The following is a 27,125-nucleotide window of genomic DNA, read 5'->3' on the forward strand; positions in this document are numbered from 1 at the left end:
TCCAACATTGTTATCAGGAACTATTCCAAAAGTTAGAAAAACAGCTTATGTGCTGCCACTCCATAAGGCAGGGATAGTCGTGAACTTGATCATTATCGTCCCATCTCCAGGCTTCCATGTCTAGCTAAGATTTTCAAACATTTGGTAAATAATCAACTTCACTATTTTATATCTGTGAATGGTATTTTGAATATAACTCCATCTGGATTTTGGCCAGGGCACTGCACTATCACAAAAAGCACATTAGTTGTTAATGATATTGTCAATGCTTTTTCTAAAATGAAACGTGCTGCTTTGTTTGTGGACCTGTCAAAAGCTTTTGATACTGTTGATCATGCTATTTTAATGAATAAGCTGTCCTAGATTGGCCTGGGCTCTGATGCCTGCCCATGGTTTCATGATTAACTCAGTGACAGAACTCAGGCCATCTTGATTGATGGGGTTAAGTCCAAATGTCTTGAACATAAAGGTGTTCCGCAGAAGTAGATACCAGGAGCTGTTCTTTTAAAAAAATTTATGAATGCTATTGGTCAATCTGGAAAAAATGTAACATTTCATCAATATGCTGTATATACTACTATGTACGCAATTTCCCCCGACTGCTGACAAGGCTACAGTTAGATTTTATAGCTGTACAGGAAGCCCTTACTGATTTTAAAGCTTGTGCTTAATACGGGCAAACTAAATAAATGCTGTTTTGAACTTCTCCTAAAATTGTCTCTGCTGGATTACATCTTCATTCATCATCGGATGGTTCTATAAATCGAACAAGTCCCTGCATACAAATACCTTGGTGTGTTGATTGACAGTGATTTAACATAAAAAAAACATATGAATGAGAAGCTAAGATTAAAAGTGGGCTTTTTTTTTTTACAGAGACAGATCTTGCATCTCTCTAGTCAGTAGGAAGCAGATTGTGCTGTCAACCTTTCTAGCTGTTCTTGATTATGGTGATACTATTTATCAAAGTGCAGCTGCCACTACTCTTAAACCCTTTGGTGTACCCTTCGTTTTATCACAGTAGACAGTTGTATTACTGATCACTGTATTCTTTACCAAAGGTTGGCTAGACGGTTAAAGGTGAAAGTCACGTACAGTAGATCACATCATTACGCTCTTTTTGTTTATAAAGCCCTGCTCAACAAGCTTCCAACTTAACTATCTTTACTGTTACGATTTATAACCACAAGTTATCAACCCCGTTCACAGGGTTAAATAACTTGCAATAAATAACTTGTTATTATTTTTCTGTTTTTCTCTCTGCATTATTGGTAAGGGCCTGTAATTAAGCATTTCATTTTTTAGCCTACACCTGTTTACGAAGAATGTGACAAATCATATTAGATTTTTTGACCCACTGGTTTAATGTACCTCCAACACCAGCACCAGGTCCATAACCAGCACCACTACCAGGTAAACCACCTCCGGGTCTGTATCCACCACCAGGCACTCCACCAGCACCAAGCCCAGCTCCAGGCCCTGCTCCCTGGCCAGGTCCAGTCCCAGCACCCACTCCTGATCCATAACCACCACCGGTTCCACGGCCAGGTCCAAATCCAGCTCCAGGACCATAACCACCAGGGACACCTCCACCACCACCAAGCCCAGATCCAGGCACTCCACCCTGGCCTACTCCAGTCCCTGCTCCCCCTCCTGGTACTCCTCCCAGGCTGGCTGCCTGTCCTCCTCCTGGGGTCCCAAGGACACCACTTAGCATACCTGTCAGTGGAGACATTGATTTACCTCTCTATTAAAGTATTATACCAGCTGGTACAGTATGCATACAAATAAATATTTCAAAACGGAACTTTCAACTTTACAAAAGACAAGGATATTGGATTTACTCACCATATTTACGAGCTTTGGCATTTGCATCATATCCTGTAAAGGAGCACATTTTTGAATTAAATACACATCCTGTTTTCTCTTTTACAGATTATTCTTGTCACTGAACAGGAATACAATTATGCCTCCAGCTCCAGTTCCTTGTCCTTCCCCAGCTTCACCTGGTTCTTTGACTGAATGTCTATTAAATGTGTATATTTATGTTTATCCATACTTGTCTATTGATACACTTGTTTTGTATGGTGCAGGGCTCATTTGTAAAAGAGACTTTAGTATCAATATGACTTCCCTGTTGAAATGTAGTTAAATAAATATATCTACCTCATTTACCTCGAACCCCTGCACATCGACTTGGTACCCCGTCTATATAGCCAAGTTATTGTTACTCATTGTGTATTTATTCCTTGTGTTATTATTTTTCTATTTTTCTCTCTGCATTATTGGGAAGGGCCTGTAATTAAGCATTTCATTGTTAGCCAACACCTGTTTACGAAGAATGTGACAAATCATATTCGATTTTTTGACCCACTGGTTTAATGTACCTCCAACACCAGCACCAGGTCCGTAACCAGCACCACTACCAGGTAAACCACCTCCAGGTCTGTGTCCACCACCAGGCACTCCACCAACTCCTCCACCTGGTCCATAGCCAGCTCCACCATGTCCTTCCCCGGCACCACCTGGTCCAACCCCTCCACCTGTTCCAAAACTTCCAGCACTACCTGGTCCATAGCCACCAGGTCCAGCTCCACCTGGTCCATAGCCGGCCCCACCTGGTCCATAACTGGCCCCACCTGGTCCAACTCCACCTCCAGGACCGAAGCTACCGCCAGGCCTGTAACCGCCTCCTGGTTCCCCTCCAGCCCCACCAGGCAGTCTTCCGGTTCCAATCCCAGATGCAGGCACTCCCTGGCTGAGCCCACCACCAGCTCCAGTGCCTGCTCCACCCTGACCTGGAGAAAGGGAGGCAATGGTCTTGTATGAAGAGTGCTTATACCTCAACAATTAGAGGACCAGTGTTGGGGAGTAGTGAACTATATGTAGTTAAACTAGTAATTTAACTGCATTTTGCAGTAGCTTGGTGGTAGTTCAACTAGTTATTTAATTCCACGTTGCAGTAGCTTGGTGGTAGTTCAACAAAATTCAAGTCTAGGTATTGTTTTCAGAAGTTAATAAAAAAAAATTGCCATGCAGTGGTGTACCCAACTACACACTATTATATACAGTATATACTGTATATATATATATTATACAGTTGAAGTCGGAAGTTTACAAAGTCTACTTTGTGCATGACACAAGTCATTTTTCCAACAATTGTTTACAGACATATTATTTCACTTATAATTCACTGTATCACAATTCCAGTGGGTCAGAAGTTTAAATACACTAAGTTGACTGCGCCTATAAACAGCCTGGAAAATTCCAGAAAATTATGTCATGGCTTTAGAAGCTTCTGATAGGGTAATTGACATATTTTGAGTCAATTGGAGGTGTACCTGTGCATGTATTTCAAGGCCTACCTTCACACTCAGTGCATCTTTGCTTGACATCATGCAAAAATGAAAAGAAATCAGCCAAGACAAGAAAATAATTGTAGACCACCACAAGTTCATTCTTGGGAGCAATTTCCAAATGCCTGAAGGTACACGTTCATCTGTACAAACAATAGTTCGCAAGTATAAACACCCTGGGACCACGCAGCCGTCATACCACTCAGGAAGGAGACGCATTCTGTCTCCTAGAGATGAACGTACTTTGGTGTGAAAAGAGAAAATCAATCCCAGAACAACAGCAAAGGACCTTGTTAAGATGCTGAAGGAGACAAGTACAAAAGTATCTATATCCACAGTAAAACGAGTTCTATATCGACATTAGCCACTGCTCCAAAACCACCATAAAAAAGACAGACTACGGTTTGCAACTGCAAATGGGGACAAAGATCATATTTTTTGGAGAAATGTCCTCTGGTCTGATGAAACAAAAATAGAACCATTTGGCCTTAATAACCATCCTTATGTTTGGAGGAAAAAGCGGGATGCTTGCAAGCCGGAGAACACCATCCCAACCATGAAGCACGGTGGTGCCAGCATCATGTCGTGGGGGTGCTTAGCTGCAGGAGGGACTGGGGCACTTCACAAAATAGATGTCATCAATAGGTTGTCACGACTTCCGCCGAAGTTGGCTCCCCTGCCTCGTCGTCACCGTCCTATTAGCCGCCACGATCCCTTTTTCGTTTGTCTGTTTGTTTTGTCTTATTAGTTTCACCTGTGTTCTGTTGTATGGCTTAATGAGCTTCCCTATTTTAAGTACGTGTACCCGCCCTTGTTTTGTGCGGGATTGTCTTTATGTTACATGTGTGCGTTTTAGGTAGAGGTAGTTATATTTTCTGGACTTGGGACCCTGTGTTTTTGGGTAGTCACTTCGTTGTGTTATTGGGCTTGTCATTTTTGTGTGCCGTATTAATGAGCACTTTTCCCCAGTGGAACTCTCTGCGGCTGATTCCTTCACCCACCTAGTCCCGCGTGACAGAGGTAGGAAAATTATGTGGATATATTGAAACAACATCTCAAGACATCAGTCAGGAAGTTAAAGCTTGGTCTCAAATGGGTCTTCCAAATGGACATTGACACCATGAATAGTTTAAAAGTTGAGGCAAAATGGCTTAAGGACAACAAAGTTAAGGAATTGGAGTGGCCATCACAAAGCCCTGACCTCAATCCTACAGAAAATTAGTGTGCAGAACTGGAAAAGCGTGTGTGAGCAAGGAAGCCTACAAGCCTGACTCAGTTACACCAGTTCTGTAAGGAGGAATGGGCCAGAATTCACCCAACTTATTGTGGGAAGCTTGTGGACGGCTACCCGAAACGTTTGACCCAAATTAAACAATTTAAAGGCAATGCGACAAAATACTAATTGAGTGTATGTAAACTTCTGACCCACTGGGAATGTGATGAAATAAATAAAAGCTGAAATAAATATTTCTCTCTAATATTATTCTGACATTTCACATTCTTAAAATAAAGTGGTGATCCTAACTGACCTTAGGCAGGGAATTTTTCCTAGGATTAAATGTCAGGAATTGTGAAACACTGAGTTTAAATGTATTTGGCTAAGGTGTCATGTATTGTCATGTTGTGTCTTGTTTCTGTCCTTTCCCTTCACCCTGTCTCCCTCTGCTGGTCGTTATTAGGTTACCTTTTCTCCCCCTCTTTCCCCCAGCTGTTCCTTGTCTCCTCCTAACTACCTCGTCACCCCTTTTCCCACCTGTTCCCTTTTTCCCTCTGATTAGTCCTCTATATCTCTCTCTGTTTTTGTTCCTGTCTTTGTCGGATTCTCGTTTGTGTTACTCATGCCTGAACCAGACTATCGTCGTGTTTGCTGCAACCTTGTCCTGTCCTGTCGGAATCTGCCTGTTCATCTAACCTTGTCCTGTCCTGTCGGAATCTGCCTGTCCATCTGAGCCTACGTGTGTTTCGTCATTAAAGTAACTCTGTTTTGTTAATTCGCTTTTGGGTCCTCATTCACGCACCATAACATAAGGTGTATGTAAACTTCCAACTTCAACTGTATATATAATAATAAAAGTAGTAATAATAATAATATGGGTAAGTTTGCGTTTAATAGGCTAAATTACCCATTCTGTTAACATCTGACTCCAGAGTGATCTATTCTTGCAATTTATAGTCTGACATATCAGATTTAGATATGATCATTTTTCCCAAAGTAGTTTGGATGTCGTGAACTACTTTTCCAAAGTAATTTTAGCTAAGTAAACTATACATTTCTTAAGGGTAGCTTTAGTGTAGCTTAACGTCTTCCAGTGTGAAGTAATTGGTAGCTTGGTAAACTATATTTTCAGAGTAGCTTACCCAAAACTGAATAGGATGCAGACAGTTACCTTAAATAAATTATAGTTATGTGCTCTTGGTTTTGAAGCAAACTCTCACCATATTTGGCTGCCTTAGATCCAGCTTCTGTAAAATAGAGTGATGCAAGAAACTAAAATTAACATTGGCATCAGATGAAATAACTTATCCTTCAAAAAATAAGAATATTTAAGTGAACTCCTTTTGTATTTCAAACGCCAAATGCATAGCCATGGGATGGGAGGTAGCAGATGGAGGGACCTGCTGGGTGGTAGGAGTGAGTGTACACAGATCTAGCACATTCTACACGTGTATGATATGTAAGATATCATGTGGAAAGATAGGAGAATGCCCCCACACACTGTTTAGATGCTCTTAGAGTTAGTTGAGGACCAGATTCAATGTTTAGATCAATATGGTCAAAATTTGCAACATCAAAACAGCTAGGAGTATTGAAAAACTTGGCAGCAAGTATTCTCCTTTCTTTTCCTTTATGTCTCTAACTCACCTCCGGGGTAGGCACCTCCTACACCTAGGCCAGCCCCAGGGTACCGCCCTCCACCTGGGTAACCCCCTGGGTATCCATACCCACCTGAGCCAGGGACGCCCCCTGCCCCAGGTACGCCTCCTGGTCCGGCTCCGCCCCCGTAACCAGGTACGCCTCCTGCTCTGGTTACGCCTCCGAATCCAGGTATGCCTCCTGCTCCACCTCCGTAACCAGGTACACCACCAGCTCCAACTCCATAACCAGGGACCCCATCTGCTCCAGGTACGCCGCTAGGTATGCCTCCTGCTCCGGCCATGCCCCCTTGACGAAGTACACCTCCAGCTCCATAACCAGGGACCCCACCTGATCCAGGTACACCGATAGGTACTCCTCCTGCTCCCGACATGCCCCCTTGACGAAGTACACCTCCAGCTGGCCAGGGTTAGACAATTCTCATCTTTGACTCCAATTCACACGGAACCCCCAAACACACACCTGAGCCTCTCCACACCAAACACCTGAATCCCCCCAGACCACAAACACCTGAATCATTCAATACCTGGGTAATAAAACCTGTTATGTCACCAAACGTACACTTACCATCTTCCTAAGGACTAGTTCATATAGTCTTACCGTAAACCTACCAACTACCACCTTCCTAAAGGATTAATTATTAATTCAGTCTTACCATATTTAGCAGCAAGCTTGGCCTGGGAATTAGCTGATTTGCCTCCAGCCCCTAAAAATGGAAGAGAAGAAGAGGAGGAATGAAATAAGAAAAGGAAGAGAAATAGCAGGATAATAGACATGGATTGTGGATTGTTGTAGTAGTTTTATAGTGTCCCAACCTGGTCTCAGAACATTTCGTACGTAAATACGGGACACTCAATTTATACTGAACAAAATGTCAAGTGTTGGTCCCATGTTCCATGAGCTGAAATAAAATATCTCAGAAATGTTTCATTTGAACAAAAAGCTCATTTCTGTCAAATTTGTTTACATCCCTGTTAGTGATCCTTTGCCAAGATAATTCCATCCACCTGACAGGTGTGGCACATAAAGGAGCTGATTTAACAGCATGATCATTACATTGGTGCACCTTGTGCTGGGGACAATAGAAGGCCACTAAAATGTATAGTTTAGTCACAACACAATGCCACCAATGTCACAAATTTTGAGGAAGCATGCAATTGGCATGCTGACTGCAAGAATATCCACCAGAGCATTTGCCAGATAATGTAATGTTAATTTCTCTACCATAAGCCACCTCTAACGTAATTTTACAGAATTTGGCAGTACGTCCAACCGGCCTCACAAATGCAGAGTACGTGTAACCACACCATCCCAGGATCTCCACATCCGGCTCCTTCACCTGTGGCATTGTCTGAGACCAGCCACCCAACTGAGTATTTCTGTCTGTAATAAAGCTGTTTTGTAGGGAAAAACTCATTCTGATTGGCTGGGCCTGGCTGCCTAGTGAGTGGGCCTGGCTCCCATGGCTGTGCCCCTGCCCAGTCATGTGAAATCTATAGATTTAGGGCCTAATGAATTTATTTAAATCGACTGATTTCTTTATATGAACTGTAACTCTGTAAAATCGTTGGAATTGTTCAATGTTGCATTTACTATGGTATGTATTAATTTGTTGTTGTCCATCACCTATTTCGTATGATATGTTTCAAATTGCAATTCGTAATACACTGCTCAAAAAATAAAGGGAACACTAAAATAACACATCCTAGATCTGAATGAATGAAATATTCTTATTAAATACTTTTTTCTTTACATAGTTGAATGTGCTGACAACAAAATCACACAAAAATTATCAATGGAAATCAAATTTATCAACCCATGGAGGTCTGGATTTGGAGTCACACTCAAAATTAAAGTGGAAAACCACACTACAGGTTGATCCAACTTTGATGTAATGTCCTTAAAACAAATCAAAATGAGGCTCAGTAGTGTGTGTGGCCTCCACATGCCTGTATGACCTCCCTACAACGCCTGGGCATGCTCCTGATGAGGTGGCGGATGGTCTCCTGAGGGATCTCCTCTCAGACCTGGACTAAAGCATCCGCCAACTCTTGGACAGTCTGTGGTGCAACGTGGCGTTGGTGGATGGAGCGAGACATGATGTCCCAGATGTGCTCAATTGAATTCAGGTCTGGGGAACGGGCAGGCCAGTCCATAGCATCAACGCCTTCCTCTTGCAGGAACTGCTGACACACTCCAGCCACATGAGGTTTAGCATTGTTTTGCATTAGGAGGAACCCAGGGCCAACCGCACCAGCATATGGTCTCACAAGGGGTCTGAGGATCTCATCTCGGTACCTAATGGCAGTCAGGCTACCTCTGGCGAGCACATGGAGGGCTGTGCGGCCCCCCAAAGAAATGCCACCCCACACCATGACTGACCCACCGCCAAACCGGTCATGCTGGAGGATGTTGCAGGCAGCAGAATGTTCTCCACGGCGTCTCCAGACTGTCACGTCTGTCACATGTGCTCAGTGTGAACCTGCTTTCATCTGTGAAGAGCACAGGGCGCCAGTGGCGAATTTGCCAATCTTGGTGTTCTCTGGCAAATGAAAAACATCCTGCACGGTGTTGGGGTGTAAGCACAACCCCCACCTGTGGACGTCGGGCCCTCATACCACCCTCATGGAGTCTGTTTCTGACCGTTTGAGCAGATGCACATTTGTGGCCTGCTGGAGGTCATTTTGCAGGGCTCTAGCAGTGCTCCTCCTGCTCCTCCTTGCACAAAGGCGGAGGTAGCGGTCCTGCTGCTGGGTTGTTGCCCTCCTACGGCCTCCTCCATGTCTCCTGATGTACTGGCCTGTCTCCTGGTAGCGCCTCCATGCTCTGGACACTAGGCTGACAGACACAGCAAACCTTTTTGTCACAGCTCGCATTGATGTTCCATCCTGGATGAGCTGCACTACCTGAACCACTTGTGTGGGTTGTAGACTCCGTCTCATGCTACCACTAGAGTGAACGCACCGCCAGCATTCAAAAGTGACCAAAACATCAGCCAGGAAGCATAGGAACTGAGAAGTGGTCTGTGGTCCCCACCTGCAGAACCACTCCTTTATCGGGGGTGTCTTGCTAATTGCCTATAATTTCCACCTGTTGTCTATTCCATTTGCACAACAGCATGTGAAATTTATTGTCAATCAGTGTTGCTTCCTAAGTGGACAGTTTGATTTCACAGAAGTGTGATTGACTTGGAGTTACATTGTGTTGTTTAAGTGTTCCCTTTATTTTTTTGAGCAGTGTATATATTATGAATCTGCAATACAATACAATATCTTACACATTTCTAAAACATACTATATGTTACGAATTTGCTAAACTTATGATATGTTTTGAATTCTAGCTAGGTGCTAGGTGGCTCACATTAGCTAGCTGGCTAACATTAACTAGGCTAAGGGTTAGGGTAAAGTTTAGGAGTTAGGTTAAAGGGTTAGGGTTAGCTAAAAGGGTTAAGGTTAGGGTTAGCTAAAAGGGTTAGCTAACATGCTAAATATTTGAAAACTTGCTAATTAGCTAAAATGCTAAAGTTGTCCGTAACGAGATTCGAACTTGTAACTTTTGGGTTGATAGACGTTAGCGTTATATGCCCACCCATCCACTCCGACCAATCATGCTACTTTCATTAAGTCTCATACAAAACATAACATATCATACAAATTTGAGTGTCCCGAATTTATTTTTACTATGTCTAGTTTATGAGACCAGGCTGAGTGTCCAGTACCTCCAGATTTAGGTGATATGAGGGGATATCCACGGAACACTCCATTTAAACTGCCTCGGCCACCTGAGGAGAAAAATATACACTATGTACAATGTATTTATTTCTATATTAATGTACATGTAACTGCCAAAATAAAGGAAACACCAACATAAAGTGTCTTAATAGGGTGTTGGGCCACTACGAGCTGCCAGAACAGCTTCATTGCATCTTGGATTTGATTCTACAAGTGTCTGAATTCTATTGGAGGGATGTGACCATTCTTTCACGAGAAATTCCATAATTTTATGTTTTGTTGATGGTGGTTGAAAACGCTGTGTCAGGTGCCGTTCCAGAATCTTCCATATGTGCTCAATTGGGTTGAGATCTGGTAACTGAGACACACACACACTTATGCTCCTTAGAGACTCCTCTGTTCAAAATCTCTTCTTCTAGCCATGGTAGACAAAATAATGGGCAACTGGGAATTTTTATAAATGATCTTACGCATGATGGGATGTTAATTGCTTAATTAGCTCAGGAATCACACCTGTGACTCCACCTCATTTACTCAGTGTTTCCTTTATTTTTCCAGTTACCTGTATATTAATGCACAAGGTGAGTGTTTATATAGAGTACATACAGTGAGCTACAAAAGTATTGTACTCCAGCACTTTCGATTTGAAATGATACAATGATTTTAAGGTTCAGACTGTCAATCTTAATTTGAGGGTATTTTCATCCATAGCAGGTGGAACATTTAGAAATTACAGCACTTTTTGTACATAGTCCCCGCATTTTAGGGGACAGAAACTATGGGGACAAATTCACTTATATGTGTATTAAAGTAGTAAAAAATTAAGTATTTGGTCCCATATTCATAGCACGCAACATCAAGTTTGTGACTTTACACATTTTTTGGACGCATTTGCTGTTTGCTTTGGTTGCGTTTCAGATTATTTTGTGCCCAAAATTTTGTGTGCAAATTAATGGTAAATAATGTATAATGAGAAGGTTAGACACACAAATATCATACCCCCAAGACATGCTAACATCTCACCATTACAATAACAAGGGAGATTAGCATTTTATATTGCTGGGGGGAGGGGGGGGGGGGGGGGGGGGTATGAAATTGTGCATCTGTAACTTTCTCACTCATCATTATTCACAATTCATCAGGACTATCCGTAATCAAGTGACTCCAGAATGACACATTATTTACCATAAATTTCTGTTGGGCAGAAAATAATCTGAAACAACTAAAACAAACAGCAAATGTTTTAAACAAAAACTAAAAATGTTTACTACTTTTATACACATATACAATGCATTTGGAAAATATTCAGACCCCTTGACTTTTTCCACATTTTGTTACATTACAGCCTTATTCTAAAAATGATTAAATAGTTTCTCCCCCTCATCAATCTACACACAATACCACATAATGACAAGCAAAAACAGGTTTTTAGAAATGTTTGCAAATGTATAAAAAAAAAAACTGAAATATTCACATTTACATAAGCAATCAGACCTTTTACTCAGTACTTTATTGAAGCAGCTATGGCAACGATTACAGCCTTGAGTCTTCTTGGGTATGACGCTACAAGCTTGGCACACCTGTATTTGGGGAGTTTCTCCCATTCAACTCTGCAGATCCTCTCAAGCTCTGTCAGGTTGGATAGGGAGAGTTGCTGCACGGCTATTTCCAGGTCTCTTCAGAGATGTTCAGAGAGGTCCTGAGCACTCTGGAGCAGGTTTTCATCAAGGATCTCTCCATACTTTGCTCCATTCATCTTTCCCTCGATCCTGACTAGTCTCCCAATCCCTGCCGTTGAAAGACATCCCACAGCATGATGCTGCCATCACCATGCATCACCATAAGGATGGTGCCAGGTTTCCCCCAGATGCGACACTTGGCATTCATGCCAAAGAGTTCAATCTTGGTTTCATCAGAACAAAGAATCTTGTTTCTCATGGTCTGAGAGTCCTTTAGGTGCCTTTTGGCAAACTCCAAGTGGGTTGTCATGTGCCTTTTACTGAGGAGTGACTTCAGTCTGGCCACTCTATCATAAAGGCCTGATTGGTAAAGTGCTGCAGATATGGCTGTTCTTCTGGAAGGATCTCCCATCTCCACAGAGGAACTCTGGAGCTCAGTCAGAGTGACCATCTGGTTCTTGATCACCTCCCTGACCAAGGCCCTTCTCCCCCGGTTGCTCAGTTTGGCCGGGTGGCCAGCTCCAGAAAGAGTCTTGGTGGTTCCAAACTTCTTCCATTTAGGAATGATGTCTTGGGGACCTTCAATGCTGCAGACATTTTTTGGTACCCTTCTCCAGATCTGTGCCTTGACACAATCCTGTCTCGGCGCTCTATAGATAATTCCTTCAACCTCATGGCTTGGTTTTTGCTCTGACATGCACTGTCAACTGTGGGACCTTATATATACAGGTGTGTGCCTTTCCAAATCATGTCCAATCAATTGAATTTACCACAAATGGACTCCAATAAAGTTGTAGAAACATCAAGGATGATCAATGGCAACAGGATGCGCCTGAGCTCAATTTCGAGTATCATGGCAAAGGGTCTGAATACTTTTGTAAATAATGTATTTCTGTTTTTGATTTTTAATCTATAATTTTTTTTCGCTTTGTCATTATGGTGTGTTGTGTGCAGATTGATGAGAACATTTTTTTTTGCGTAATCCATTTTAGAATCAGGCTTTATGGTTGCAAAAATTGGAAAAAGATAATAGGTCCGAATACTTTCCAAATGCACTGCAAGTGAATTTGTCCCAATCATTTTGGTCCCCTAAAATATGGGGAGGGCGATGTACAAAAAGTGCTGTTATTTATAAACATTTCACCTGATATGGATGAAAATACCCTCAAATTAAAGCTGACAGTCTGCCCTGACAGTCTGCCCTTTAAGAGGTTAACCTCCTATCATTTCAAGTGTTGGAGTACAGAGCCGAAACAACAACAAAAATGTCACTGTTTCAATACTTGGAGCTCACTGTATATTCACGTCTTATAAAATCAATTATAACAATGTTGTCCCTCTCTGTTTGATAAACCCTTACCTCCAGCTCCAGTGCCAGCTCCAACTCCACCCTGGCCCAGCACACCTGCCCCTGTAGGAAAGACGAGACCAAGGTCAACAGGGTGCAGAATTAGGGGTCAAAGGTCAGTAGTTCAACAGGTGGATGACAGACTCACCTGTCTGGGGAGCAAGTCCGGATCCAGTGGCAACACCTGGTAGAACCCCACGCCCTCCGAAACCTAAACACAATAATGGAGGAGAAATGAGAGAGCACCAAAGCAAAGTTTTGCAAAAGCAGACATGTAAAGTATTGTAACGCATCTCAGCTCGTCTAATCTCACAACATATCAACCAAATCAGAACATCTTGGCAGACATACCTTGACTAGGCACTATTCCACCTTGATAAAGTCCAGGTACTCCAACACCTGTGTTGATAAAGTAAGGAATATATGACAAAACAAAACTACTGTGTTTTGAAATAAAACGACTACCTTTACATCTGTACTGCAGTAAGATATGGAGTTGGCCTCTGGGACTTGTAGTTTACCTGGCACTTGTTTGTTGGCCTTCCAACCGCTCTTCTCTCTAGCTCCACCCCCAGGGACTCCAGTCTGTGGAAGTACTGGTGCTGCAACAATATACATCATTCATCTTAATGAGGTGTATTGTACTGCATATCTTCTCCTTTCATTTCCCACTCAGTCTAATTTATATACTTTACACAATGAAATAGTGTTCAGTCTCGCTCTGTTTTTTTGCATGTTCTCTGTGGATGTCGTAGTTCTCGGGTTTGATAAACCCTTACTAACCTCCAGCTGGTACTGCTGCGCCACCAGGCCCAAAACCACCAAGGCCAACTCCACCTGCGCCACTAGGGCCAGTTCCTGCGCCACCAGCACCATATGCACCTGTGCCACTAGGTCCCGTTCCTGCGCCACCAGGCCCAGTTCCTGCGCCACCAGGCCCATGTCCACCTACGCCACCAGGCCCATGTCCACCTACGCCACCAGGCCCATGTCCACCTGTGCCACCAGGCCCAAGTCCACCTGCGCCACCAGGCCCATATCCACCAGCACCACCAGGCCCATATCCACCAGCACCACCAGGCCCATATCCATCTCCTCCTAGTGTGCTTCCTGCTCCTAATGCAAATGAAAAGGGTGAGAGAAATGCACAGAACAATCAGGCAATAGCCAGGTGGCCATAAAGAGCTGACCAAACTCTGTATACCTGTGATATATGGCTCTGGTCATTCCACCCCTAGCCCCATCCTCCCGGAGCCTGTACCTGTTTTGGGAGGTTTCTGGCCTGCCCCCGCCCCTCCAGCTCCAGGGTACAGACCACCAGCAGCACCACCGTAGCCTCCTCCAGGTCTGTATCCATCTCCTTGGCCGGCTCCAAGACCTTGGCCTGCTCCAAGTCCTCCAGCCCCCTGACCTGTACCTCTGGATCCCAGTCCCCCAGCTCCGAGGCCTCCATACCCTGATGGGAACACAGTATAGACATGATGTTTTGATGTGTTACATGAATCCAACACATGACGGCATCATTAAATTGTGGCCTCACCCTGCTCCGAGGCCTCCATACCCTGATGGGAACACAGGAGGAATTATGTTTTATATGAATCCAACACATGATGGCATCCTTGCATTGTGGGCACATTTTTCTGAGGTTAATGTAAAAGACATTTTAAATAACACTCCAAAATAGAACACTGAGATTAATGTTCTAAAAACACACTGGGTATATAAGGGTTTAGTGCTTGAATTAAATCCAAGCCCGGCTCCAAGCCCTGGAGTACGAAGCACTGCCCTCCTTTGGCCAGTTACATTACAGCATACAGTCTAATTCCCAGGTGTATTACACTACATCAGTGTTTCCGAACTGGTTTTACCCCGGTACCCAAATTGAACCAGGTTGTCTCAGTTTCAACCCAATACTCACATTGCAATTTAAAAAAAATTATGATCGACAAGATACAATCTGCAAAACATTTTTCATTGTTATATTTTAAAGTATTTCAAATAGTGTTTGAACCCAGGTCTGTGGCACACTTTCTATCTCAGGGTCTAAAGCAGGGGTATCCAGTAGCTCGCAGCCCACCTATGAGTAGCTCACCAAACAATTCCGAAAGTATATGCAATTTTTTATGTAATCCATCGTTTTATGTAATCCAATCCACTGTCATAAACAAATCACACAAGTATCTGACACTGCAAGCTCCCAGCTACTGTCTAATCAACGCAACATTGACGTTATCCCACCCCTGGTTAGCCACTATTGGCTTAAAAAGCCAAACCTATGAAAATATCTGCCAATTAATTTCCAGCAATATTGCCCCTGTCTGTCTGTATGGTGTGCGCATTTGTCTATCACTCCGTGTGTAGCCAGAAATACTTTCCCCAAAACCTTCTCAATTAAATGTTAACTGCAAAGTCAACTCGGGCTCAGGGCATTTTGTATTATTCTGGACATAAATTCGAGACATTCCATTTAGTATGATAAGTATAATTATAAAACCAGGAAAAATAAAACTGCTAAAACATAATTTGGGAAAAAAAATCTAATTTTATAGGGCCCCCCTTAAAGTTGTTTTTTAACCATATTTTACCAGGTATATTGACAGAAAACGTAGTGCATTACTTTCTCTTATACACTAAGGACCTGAGGAAGAGTTGCATGGGAGAGGAGAAGAATGTGCCTATTTAAAAGCTAGAAAAAATTAACTCACAACATTTCATTTTTTTAAGTAGCTCTCATGCTAGAAAAGGTTGGAGACCTCTGGTCTAAAGGGTGGAACATCTAACTAAAGGTTCCACAAAGCCGGGTCATAAGTATCGAGAACTGCTCCTCGGATAACATCATCAACATTCCTCATTCTATATAAGCTGTGTGTGTGCCTGTGTGTACGTGCATGTGCGTGTATGTGTGTGTGTGTGCATGTTCGGTGTGCATACAATCCAAATAACAACCCCAGGCATCAGTTGTGTCTGAGGAAATGAAATGATGGATAACTTGATCCATTTCCTGCTTTCACTTATGCAGGAAAATACAATTCAAGCATGTGATGTATCAGAAATTGTGTAATGGAATATAATCGACCTAAACTATTGTCATATAATTCTAAATAAAGTTTATATAGAAAGTTTCTGTATAAACAGACTATAAATGTCTCAGATTGTGTTTCTTGGAAAGCTGTGTTATTATATGATTATATGCATGTATATATCATATGATATACACTCAACGGCCAGTTAATTGTGTACACCACCCAGTTCACAAAAATGTATCACTCCTACAGACAGTGGCCGTGGCTTGCTATGTAAAGCAGGAAGGCAGGCAGGCAGGCAGGCATTCAGTTATTCTTTGATTGAACATTAGAATGAACGTGGTATGATTGTAGGTGCAAGGCGTGCCGGAACCAATATCTCAGAAACAGCCACCCTCCTGGGCTTTTCACGCAAGACAGTGTCTCGGATTTTCCGAGAATGGTGCAACAAACAAAAAAAATCCAGTCAGCGGCAGGCCTGTGGGCAAAAACAGATTGTCAAAGGAGAATGGCAAGTATCGTGCTAGGTAACAGACGGACCACAGACAGACAAATAACGGTGCACAGTGGTGTGTAGAACACACAACTCGTCAGTCCTTGTCACGGATGGGCTATTGCAACAGACGACCACACCGGGTTCCATTCCTATCAGCTAAAAACAAGAAGAAGTGGCTCCAGTGGGCACGCCATCACCAACACTGGAAAATTAAGGAATGGAAAAACATTGCCTGGTCCGATGAATCCCGTTTTCTGTTGCTTCATGCTTATGGCAGGTTCAGGATTTGGCGTAAGCAGCATCAGTCCATGGACTCATCCTGCCTGGTGTCAACGGTACAGGCTGGCAGCGGTGGTGTACTGGTGTGGAGAATGTTTTCCTGGCACACTTTGGGTCCCTTGATACCAATTGAGCAACGATTGAACGCCACAGTGTATCTGAATATTGCTGCTGACCAAACCCAATTGACCATCTTTGAGATGAGATGGAATGGGCTGTTCACAGCATGAATGTACCGTTGTCAAATCTACAGCATGGACCAACATCCTGTGGAACTTTTCCAACACCTTGTAAAATCCATGCCCTGAAGAATTCAGACTGTTCTGTAGGCAATGGGTGTACCTCATAAACTGACCATGGAGTGTATATGTATATGAGATATCATATTTGATTATATGAGGAGTACTCGTTTAATTTACAACTCTAAGTCCTACAGATGTAGGATCTTAATTGAAGACAGCTTGCTACAGCAGGAAAATAATCCTGCCGCAACAGGATATTTTAATTATTATGCAAATTATAATTAATATACCTTTTTGTAGGGGTCGATACATTTTCCATTAGGGCAAAACAAGTCTCAAATTTCAAAGTTGAAATTACAAACTTTAGAAGCCTTTTTAAAACTCAAATACACTAGAAGTTTGCATTTCCTCCTGTGCAGGAAAAATTATCAGCAAAAAAATAGTGAGCAAATGAAGATCCTACAGTACATCTGTATCATCAACTGATTTCAGCCAGTGTATGGCTGTGGATTGACTGCATTGCTTGAATGGAATGTTGGCAGTTCATTTGAAAAATGAATGGAATCATTCCTCTAAAACTGTGGCTACCTAGCTAACACACATACAATGCAGATCAATTATCAACATTCATTGTTTTACACAATATCTTATCTCAGCACTGGCAAACCATGGTTGACAAACTCCCTGACCAACGCGGCTGACCTTTGGACCATCATAAGAAGGTCCATTCTAATAATCAAATTCCTGGGTCTATGGATGCTAGTGCATAAAGATGGTAACATGGCTTTGGCTTTACTCCATTACAGCAGTCACAGACTTTGTCATTATTAATAGCACCCAAAGACGCACCTACAGTAGCAAGTTACAGTATATCAGACTCATGGGCTATACGAGTTAGGCCATACACCCTACCAGCTCCAAGGGTGTCTCCTTGTCCGCCAGCTCCAAGACCACCACCAAAACCACCTGGACCAGCTCCACCCTGGCCAACACCAGAACCAGGCCCATATCCTCCTGGTCCAGCTCCACCTGGTCCATAGCCTCCAGCTCCTAATCCAGCCCCCTGTCCCCCAGGACTGCGACCTACATAGCCAGCTCCTGGGGATCAAACACAAGAAATACAGACTCAAACAGACAAAAACACGTACATCTCAAAGGTCTACTGAACATAGAGACAAGATTCACACACATCTGTTTTGGAAGGCTTCCCACTGGCTCCTATAGAAAGATGGAGAAACAGCAGAGGAATAACAGAGGCCATAAGATCAGGTTGTACTGCATGAGTTAGTGTGACTCCCAAAACGCACCCAATTATGGGAAAAAGTAGTGCACTATTTAGGTAATATTTGGGTACACGGCCGGTATCTTTGACCGTAGTCCATCTGTAAACCTCAGGGTTCTTTACCTGTTCCATCGGGTCCATAACCACCACCAAAAACTCCAGGACCAGCTCCCCCAGGACCAAGACCAACACCAAGCCCATAGCCACCTGGTCCGGCACCAGCTCCACCTGGTCCATAGCCACCTGGTCCAAAACCTCCAACACCCAGTCCAGCCCCCTGTCCTCCTGGATCTCTACCACCGTAGCCAGCTCCTGGAGATCAAGATTGACTGCATCATCCTCTCGATAACAACAAACAGGCTTAAAACCTTTAGGAGGGTCTTTGTCATGTGTAGTGTTAATTTGGATGTACTGAGGAAATAGGCTGCCATTGAAAAAACAAGTCAATAGTTTGTGAGCCCTAAAAGAAGTCTAGGGCAGACCTGAACTGCATATGTCACTCACCTGCCTTCTCTGGCTTTCCTCCAGCTCCTGTGGAAACACAACAATCATCAAAAATACATTTCTGTAAAATGAACTGAAATGAGTTATAATTGATCAGATGATCAAATCAAGAGCCTCATACCTGCTCCAAGGCCTCCGGCACCTAGACCCCCGCCAAGTCCGTAACCACCACCAAGACCTCCAGCTACAGCTCCGCCCAGACTAAGACCAGCTCCAGGCCCATAACCACCTGGTCCATAACCTCCTGGTCTGGCTCCTGGTCTAAGACCTCCTCCTCCCAGACCTCCAGCTCCTAGTCCAGCCCCCTGTCCTCCAGGACCCCAACCTCCATTGCCAGCTCCTGGAGAGGAAGACTCAAGTATCAGTACCACAACTGAATCTGTCCATTACATCCAGGGCCGGATTACAGAAGGGGCACGCAGGGCACGGGCCCCCAGATACCATATGATAGCAAAATGTGTAGAATTGCAGGAAATTAGCTTTAAAACTTATAAAAAATTATCTCAGCATTATGAAAAATGTTTAGTATAGCAGGAAATTTGCTTTAAATCTGCCCTACCCCACTCCCCCCACAAATATCCCTGATTACATCTCTAAGCCAAGAAAATACCAATATAACAAACACAAACAGTGAGTAGCTCATAGTATACCTGCTCCAAGGCCTCCAGCTCCTAAACCACCGCCATGTCCATAACCTCCTGGTCCGGCCCCAGCTCCTTCTGGTCTAACTCTTCCTTCCCCCAGACCTCCAGTCCCCAGTCCTCCTTGGCCTTGGCCTACAACCTGACCACCATAGCCAGCTGCAAGATACAATGGTCATATCAACAGAATTACATCCCAGCAAATGAAAACACAGATATTTGTTTAATCGAAGGTCATCATCCTAACCTTGAGACTAAATAAAGGCAATTATCAATTTGTTGATTGATTGATTGTCTGTGAGAGCATGAATCATTGTAAGACTTTAATAGGAATATGATAAACATTGGACTTGGCAGCAACACTGACGACCAATAAGAAAAACAGAGGAAGGATTTTCTCTACTGGCTCAGATCCTTCTTCCCATTCTTCATTCCTTCAGTCCACAGTGGACGGCTGATTTCATTACCATGTTAATCTTAAATACAAAGGACTTGGCTTTATATGTTAATAAAGTATCAGCAGGACTTAAATAAAGACATTACAGAAATTATGTATTGCATGTATTATGGATGTCCATTACTTTTCCTGGGGTCCAGCAAAATTAAGGCAGTTACATTTTAAAAACATTACCAACAGATTTCGCAACATATTAAGTGTGTGCCCTCAAGCCCCTCCTCTCCTACCACATATCTACAACACAAAATCCATCTGTACATGAGTGTGTAATGCGTATGTTATCGTGTGTTTATATGCATGTGTCTGTGCCTGTGTTTGTGTTGCTTCATAGTCCCCGCTGTTCCATAAGGTGTATATTTAAGTGTTTTTTTAATTCAAATTTTACTGCTTGCATCATTTACTTGATGTGGAATAGAGTTCCATGTAGTCATGGCTCTATGTAGTACTGTGCGCCTCCCATAGGCTGGTCTGGACTTGGAGACTGACGGGACCATTGCTGGCATGTCTTGTGGGGAATGCATGGGTGTCTGAGCTGTGTGCCAGTAGTTCAAACAGACAGCTCGGTGCATTCAACAGAAGTTTGAGAAACAAACGCCTCGTTAACAGTGAAGAGACGACTCCGGGATGCTGGCCTTCAATGCAGAGTTGCAAAGAAAAAGTAATATCTCAGACTGGCCAATAAAAAGAAAAGATTAAGATGGGCATAAGAACACAGACACTGAACAGAGGAACTCTGCCTAGAAGGCCAGCCACCCGGAGTCGCCTCTTGAATGTTGACTATGAGACTGGTGTACTATTTAATGAAGCTGCCAGTTCAGGACTTGTGAGGCGTCTGTTTCTCAAACTAGACACTCTAATGTACTTGTCCTCTTGCTCAATTGTGCACCGGGGCCTCCCACTCTTTCTGTTCTGGTTAGACCGCGTTTGCTCTGCTCTGTGAAGGGAGTAGTACACAGCGTTGTACGAGATCTTCAGTTTCTTGGCAATTTCTCGCATGGAATAGCCTTCATTTCTCAGAACAAGAGTAGACTGAAGAGTTTCAGAAGAAAGGTCTTTGTTTCTGGCCGTGTTGAGCCTGTAATCGAACCCACAAATGCTGATGCTCCAGATACTCAACTAGTCTGAAGAAGGACAGTGTTATTGCTTCTTTAAATCAGGACAACAGTTTTCAGCTGTGCTAACATAATTGCAAAAGGGTTTTCTAATGATCAATTAGCCTTATAAAATGATAAACTTGGATTAGCTAGTACAACGTGCCATTGGAACACAGGAGTGATGGTTGTTGATAATGGGCCTCTGTACGCCTACGTAGATATTCCATAAAAAATCTGCAGTTTCCAGCAACAATAGTCATTTACAACATTAACAATGTCTACACTGTATTTCTGATCAATTTGATGTTATTTTAATGGACAATGTTTTTTGATTTTCTTTCAAAAACAAGGAAATGTCTAAGTGGTCCCAAACTTTTGAACGATAGTTTACGCTTTTCCAGCAACAGACTATGATCGATAATGTCAAAAGCCGCACTGAAGTCAAACAAAACAGCCCCCACAATCTCTTTATCATCAATTTCTCTCAGCCAATCATCAGTCATTTGTGTAAGTGCTGTGCTTATTGAATGTCCTTCCATATAAGCATGCTGAAATTCTGTTGTCAATTTGTTTACTGTAAGATAGCATTGTATCTGGTCAAACATAATTTTTTATTAAAGTTAACAAAGGGTTAGTAACAGGCTGATTGGTCGGCTATTTGAGCCAGTAAAGGGGGCTTTACTATTCTTGGGTAGTGGAATAACTTTTGCTTCCCTCCAGGCCTGAGGGCACACACTTTCTAGTAGACTTAAATTGAAGATATGGCAAATAGCAGTTGATAGTTTAACGTTCTCCCTTACCTCCCGTCTTCCCTGGCTTGGTGTAACCTCCACCGGCTCCAGGGCCAAAGCCTGCACCACCTGGACCAGCGCCAGCTCCACCTACACCTCCTGGTCCAACTCCTGGTCCAACTCCGGCTCCGCCACCTGGCCCATATCCAGTGCCTACACCACCAGGCCCAAAACCGGTGCCAGCTCCACCTGGACCAAATCCAGCTCTGACTCCTGCTCCAGCTCCTAATCCAGTCCCAGCTCCTTCACCTACACCAGCAGGTATGTACACACCTGGAACACAGCACAACCATGTTAAACCACTGTATACACACAACTAAAGCACACACCTGAAACATAGCACTACCAGTTCTGGTCCTGGAGAGTTATAGGGAGTCCAGGCTTTTGTTCCAGTCCAGCACCAAAATACCTAATCAATCGTCAAGTGAGGTATGGGATTGAGTTTGTGTTCATGGACATTTCTGTATTGGGATTTTTTTTTTAAATACATTGTGTGTTTGATTGCCAGATTGATTGGTTGATTGGTGGGTTGATTGATTGTCTGTGATAAACATTGGCCTTGGCAGCAACACTGATGACCAATAAGAAACATAGAGGAAGGATTTTCTCTACTGGCTCAGATCCTTCTTCCCCTTCTTCATTCTGTCAGTCCACAGTGGACGGCTGATTTCATTACCATGTAAATCTTAAATACAAAGGGCTTGGCCTTATATGTTAATAAACAACCGTTTATCCATATTTTCATTTGTTCTGGACTCTTAAATGACTACGATACTTCTGCGGTTCTATGTCAGGCAGAACAATTCTGATACTTTTACACTAATTGGTCTTTTGACCAATTTGATCAGCTCTGAAAAAGAGCTGATGTGAAATCATCTGATGCAATTTGTCAAAAAATATCAGAATTGGGCTGTCTGTGTAAACCCAACCTGTATTAAATCTGTCATAGTTTATAAAGCACAGTTTAATTTCCTCATTGCCTGTGCTGTTCAGTATGGTTCTAATAGTTTACCCTAACGTGTTCCATTGCACACTTTTGGACATTATGCAAATTTGCACACACAATACCCCATAATAACAAAGAAAAAGTTAGTTGTTATTTTATTTTTGAAAATAATAACAAAAATTAAATAAAAACACACAATTACATAAGTATTCAGACCCTTTACTCAGTACTTTGTTGAAGCACCTTTAGCAGTGATTACAGCCTTGAGTCTTCTTGGGTGTGACCCTACAAGCTTGGCACACCTGTATTTGGGTAGTTTCTCCCATTCAACTCTGCAGATCCTCTCAAGATCAATCAGGTTAGATCACAAACTTCACTGCACAGCTATTTTCAGGTCTCTTCAGGGATGTTAGATTGGGTTCAAGTCCAGGCTCTGGCTGGGCCACTCAAGGACATTCAGAGACTTGTCCCGAAGCCACTCCTGTATGGTCTTGGCTGTGTGCTTAGCGATGTTGTCCTGTTGGAAGGTGGACCTTTGTCCCAGTCTGAGGTCCTGAGTGCTCTGGAGCAGGTTTTCATCAAATATATCTCTGTACTTTGCGCCATTCATCTTTCCCTCGATCCTGACTAGTCATGATGCTGCCACCACCATGCTTCACCGTAGGAATGGTGCCAGGTTTCCTCCAGACGTGACACTTGGCATTCCTGACAAAGAGTTCAATATTGGTTTCATCAGACCAGAGAATCTTATTTCTCATGGTCTGAGAGTCCTTTAAGTGTATTTTGGCAAACTCCAAGCAGGCTGTCATGTGTCTTTTACTGAGAAGCAGCTTCTGTCTGGCCACTACCATCAAGGCCTGATTGGTGGAGTGTTGCAAAGATAGTTGTCCTTCTGGAAGGATCTCCCATCTCCACAGAGTAACTCTGGAGCTCTTTCAGCATGACCATTGGGTTCTTGGTCACCTCCGTAACCAAGGTCCTTCTCCCAGGATTGCTCAGTTTGTCCGGGCGGCCAGCTCTAGAAAGAATCTTGGTGGTTCCAAACTTCTTCCATTTAAGAATGATGGAGCCCATTGTGGTCTTGGGGACCTTAAATGCTGCAGACATGTTTTGGTACCATTCGCCAGCTCTGTGCCTTAACACAATCCTGTCTCGGCGCGCTACGCACAATTCCTTAGACCTCATGGCTTGGTTTTTGCTCTGACATGCACTGTCAACTGTGCACTGTCAAATCATGTCCAATCTATTGAATTTACCACAGGTGGACTCCAATCAAGTTGTGTAAACATCTCAAGGATGATTAATGGAAACAGGATGCACCTGAGCTAAATTTCGAGTCTCATAGCAAAGCATCTGAGAAAGTATGTAAACAAGGTGTTTCTGTTTAGTTTTTTATAAATTAGCAAACATTTCTATGAACCTGTTTTAGCTTTGTCATTAGGGGGTATAGTGTGTAGATTGATGATGAATGTTATTGAATCAATTTTAGAATAAGGCTGTAATGTAACAAAGTGTGGAAATGCTTATTCCTGTCATTGTCTTCCTGTAATGCTTGGTTGATGCCTGACAAATATTGTATACCAAACAAATTTAAGGAATTGCACTTTAAGATTATACATAAGATACCTGTACAACAACACAGAGTTACACATGGAATGAACAAAACATACAGTCAATAATACAGTAGAAAAAAAGGAAAAGAAAGTCTATATACAGTGAGTGTAAACAAGGTCAAATAAGGGAGTTAAGGCAATAAATAGGCCATGGTGGCATAGTAATTACAATATGGCAATTAAACACTGGAATGGTAGATGTGCAAAAGATGGATGTGCAAGTAGAGATACTGTTGTGCAAAAGGAGCAAAATAAATAAATACAGTATGGGAACGAGGTAGATGGGCTGTTTTCAGATGGGCTATGAACAGGTGCAGTGATCTGTGAGCTGCTCTGACAGCTGGTTCTTAAAGCTAGTGAGGGAGATGGGAATCTCCAGCTTCAGTGATTTTTGCAGTTCGTTCCAGTCAGTAGCAGCAGAGAACTGGAAGGAAAGGCGACCAAATGAGAAATTGGCTTTGGGGGTGAGTGGGTGCTGCTATGGTGACCAGCGAGCTGAGATCGGGCGGGGCTTTACCTAGCAGAGACTTGTAGATAACCTGTAGCCAGTGGGTTTGGCGAAGAGTATGAAGCGAGGGCCAGCCAACGAGAGCGTACAGGTCGCAGTGGTGGGTAGTATATGGGGCTTTGGTGACAAAACGGATGGCACTGTGATAGACTACATCCAGTTTGCTGAGTAGAGTGTTGGAGGCTATTTTATAGATGACATCGCCGAAGTCAAGGATCGGTAGGATGGTCAGTTTTACGAGGGTACGTTTGGCAGCATGAGTGAAGGAAGCTTTGTTGCGAAATAGGAAGCCGATTCTAGATTTAATTTTTGATTGGAGATGCTTACTGTGAGTCTGGAAGGAGAGTTTACAGTCTAGCCAGACACCTAGGTATTTGTAGTTATCCACGTATTCTAAGTCAGAGCCGTCCAGAGTAGTGATGCTGGATGGACGGGCAGGTGCGGGCAATGATCGGTTGAATAGCATGTGTAACAGTACAAATTTAGACCGTCCCCTCGCCCATACCCGGGCGCGAACTAGGGACCTTCTGCACACATCAACAGTCACCCATCGTTACCCATCGCTCCACAAAAGCCGCGGCCCTTGCAGAGCAAGGGGAACTACTACTTCAAGGTCTCAGAGCAAGTGACGTCACTGATTGAAACGCTATTTAGCGCCCACGCTAACTAAGCTAGCCGTTTCACATCCGTTACACTCACCCCCCTTTTGACCTTCCTCCTTTTTCCGCAGCAACCAGTAATCCGGGTCACGGCACCAATGTAACAGTACAAATTTAGACCGTCCCCTCGCCCATACCCGGGCGCGAACTAGGGACCTTCTGCACACATCAACAGTCACCCTCGAAGCATCGTTACCCATCGCTCCACAAAAGCCGCGGCCCTTGCAGAGCAAGGGGAACTACTACTTCAAGGTCTCAGAGCAAGTGACGTCACTGATTGAAACGCTATTTAGCGCCCACGCTAACTAAGCTAGCCGTTTCACATCCGTTACACATGCATTTAGTTTTATTTGCATTTAAGAGCAGTTGGAGGCCACGGAAGGAGCGTTGTATGGCATTGAAGCTCGTCTGGAGGTTAGTTAACACAGTGTCCAAAGAAGGGCCAGAAGTATACAGAATGGTGTCGTCTGCGTAGAGGTGGATTAGAGAATCACCAGCAGCAAGACCGACATCATTGATGTATACAGAGAAGAGAGTCGGCCCGAGAATTGAACCCTGTGGCACCCCCATAGAGACTGCCAGAGGTCCGGACATCAGGCCCTCTGATTTGACACACTGAGCTCTATCAGAGAAGTAGTTGGTGAACCAGGCGAGGCAATCATTCGAGAAACCAAGGCTGTTGAGTCTGCCAATAAGAATGTGGTGATTGACAGAGTCGAAAGCCTTGGCCAGGTCGATGAATACAGCTGCACAGTAATGTCTCTTATCGATGGCGGTTATGATATCGTTACCTCTAGTGACTCCCCATCACATATGCGGGAGCGTAATCATCGACTGACACTAATTAGCATAACGCAACGGACATAAATATTCCTAGAAAATATTCCTATTCATGAAAATCACAAGTGAAATATATTGAGACACAGCTTAGCTTTTTGTTAATCACCCTGTCATCTCAGATTTTCAAAATATGCTTTACAGCCAAAGCTAGACAAGCATTTGTGTAAGTTTATCGATAGCCTAGCATAGCATTTTGTCCAGCTAGCAGCAGGTAACTTAGTCACGGACATCAGAAAAGCAATCAGATTAAATCGTTTACCTTTGCTGAGCTTCGGATGTTTTCACTCACGAGACTCCCAGTTAGATAGCCAATGTTCCTTTTTTCCAAAAATATTATTGTTGTAGGCGAAATAGCTCCGTTTGTTCTTCACGTTTGGCTGAGAAATCGCCCGGAAATTGCAGTCACGAAAACTCCGAAAAATATTCAAAATTAGCTCCATAATATCGACAGAAACATGGCAAACGTTGTTTATAATCAATCCTCAAGGTGTTTTTCAAATATCTATTCGATAATATATCCACCGGGACAATTGGTTTTTCAGCAGGACCGATTGGAATAACGGCTACCTCTGTATTTTACGCGAGAATCACTCTGGGAACCATCAGGTGACCTGTTGCGCAATGTAGCCGCTTACAGGTATTCTTCAACATAAATGCGTAAAACTACATCACAATGCTGTAGACACCTTGGGGAATACGGAGAAAAAGTAATCTGGTTGATAGCCCATTGATAGCTCAATAGGGACGCATTGGAACGCAGC

The 27,125-nt window shown here is 43.3% G+C and overlaps 1 protein-coding gene across 7 annotated transcripts in view; it reads right to left on the reverse strand.

Moving 5' to 3' along the window:
* Positions 1-27,125, reverse strand: part of LOC110490110 (fibroin heavy chain) — a 66,381-nt gene that overhangs the window by 33,953 nt on the left and 5,303 nt on the right. For all 7 annotated transcript variants that reach the window (XM_036944404.1, XM_036944405.1, XM_036944410.1 and 4 more), the window contains exons 2-20: positions 21,808-22,071; positions 19,466-19,615; positions 18,937-19,155; positions 18,816-18,842; positions 18,435-18,623; positions 17,942-18,127; positions 14,251-14,445; positions 13,773-14,105; positions 13,511-13,591; positions 13,341-13,388; positions 13,138-13,200; positions 13,002-13,052; positions 9,950-10,012; positions 6,887-6,937; positions 6,220-6,630; positions 5,793-5,819; positions 2,388-2,798; positions 1,849-1,881; positions 1,372-1,719 (exon numbers count right to left, since the gene is read on the reverse strand). In XM_036944404.1, the coding sequence (XP_036800299.1) occupies positions 1,372-1,719; positions 1,849-1,881; positions 2,388-2,798; positions 5,793-5,819; positions 6,220-6,630; positions 6,887-6,937; positions 9,950-10,012; positions 13,002-13,052; positions 13,138-13,200; positions 13,341-13,388; positions 13,511-13,591; positions 13,773-14,105; positions 14,251-14,445; positions 17,942-18,127; positions 18,435-18,623; positions 18,816-18,842; positions 18,937-19,155; positions 19,466-19,615; positions 21,808-22,071 (3,150 nt within the window). The remainder of the gene's footprint in view (positions 1-1,371; positions 1,720-1,848; positions 1,882-2,387; positions 2,799-5,792; positions 5,820-6,219; positions 6,631-6,886; positions 6,938-9,949; positions 10,013-13,001; positions 13,053-13,137; positions 13,201-13,340; positions 13,389-13,510; positions 13,592-13,772; positions 14,106-14,250; positions 14,446-17,941; positions 18,128-18,434; positions 18,624-18,815; positions 18,843-18,936; positions 19,156-19,465; positions 19,616-21,807; positions 22,072-27,125) is intronic.

Source organism: Oncorhynchus mykiss, chromosome 15 (genome assembly GCF_013265735.2).
Source record: "Oncorhynchus mykiss isolate Arlee chromosome 15, USDA_OmykA_1.1, whole genome shotgun sequence".
In the NCBI taxonomy this organism is placed as follows: Eukaryota; Metazoa; Chordata; class Actinopteri; order Salmoniformes; family Salmonidae; genus Oncorhynchus; species Oncorhynchus mykiss.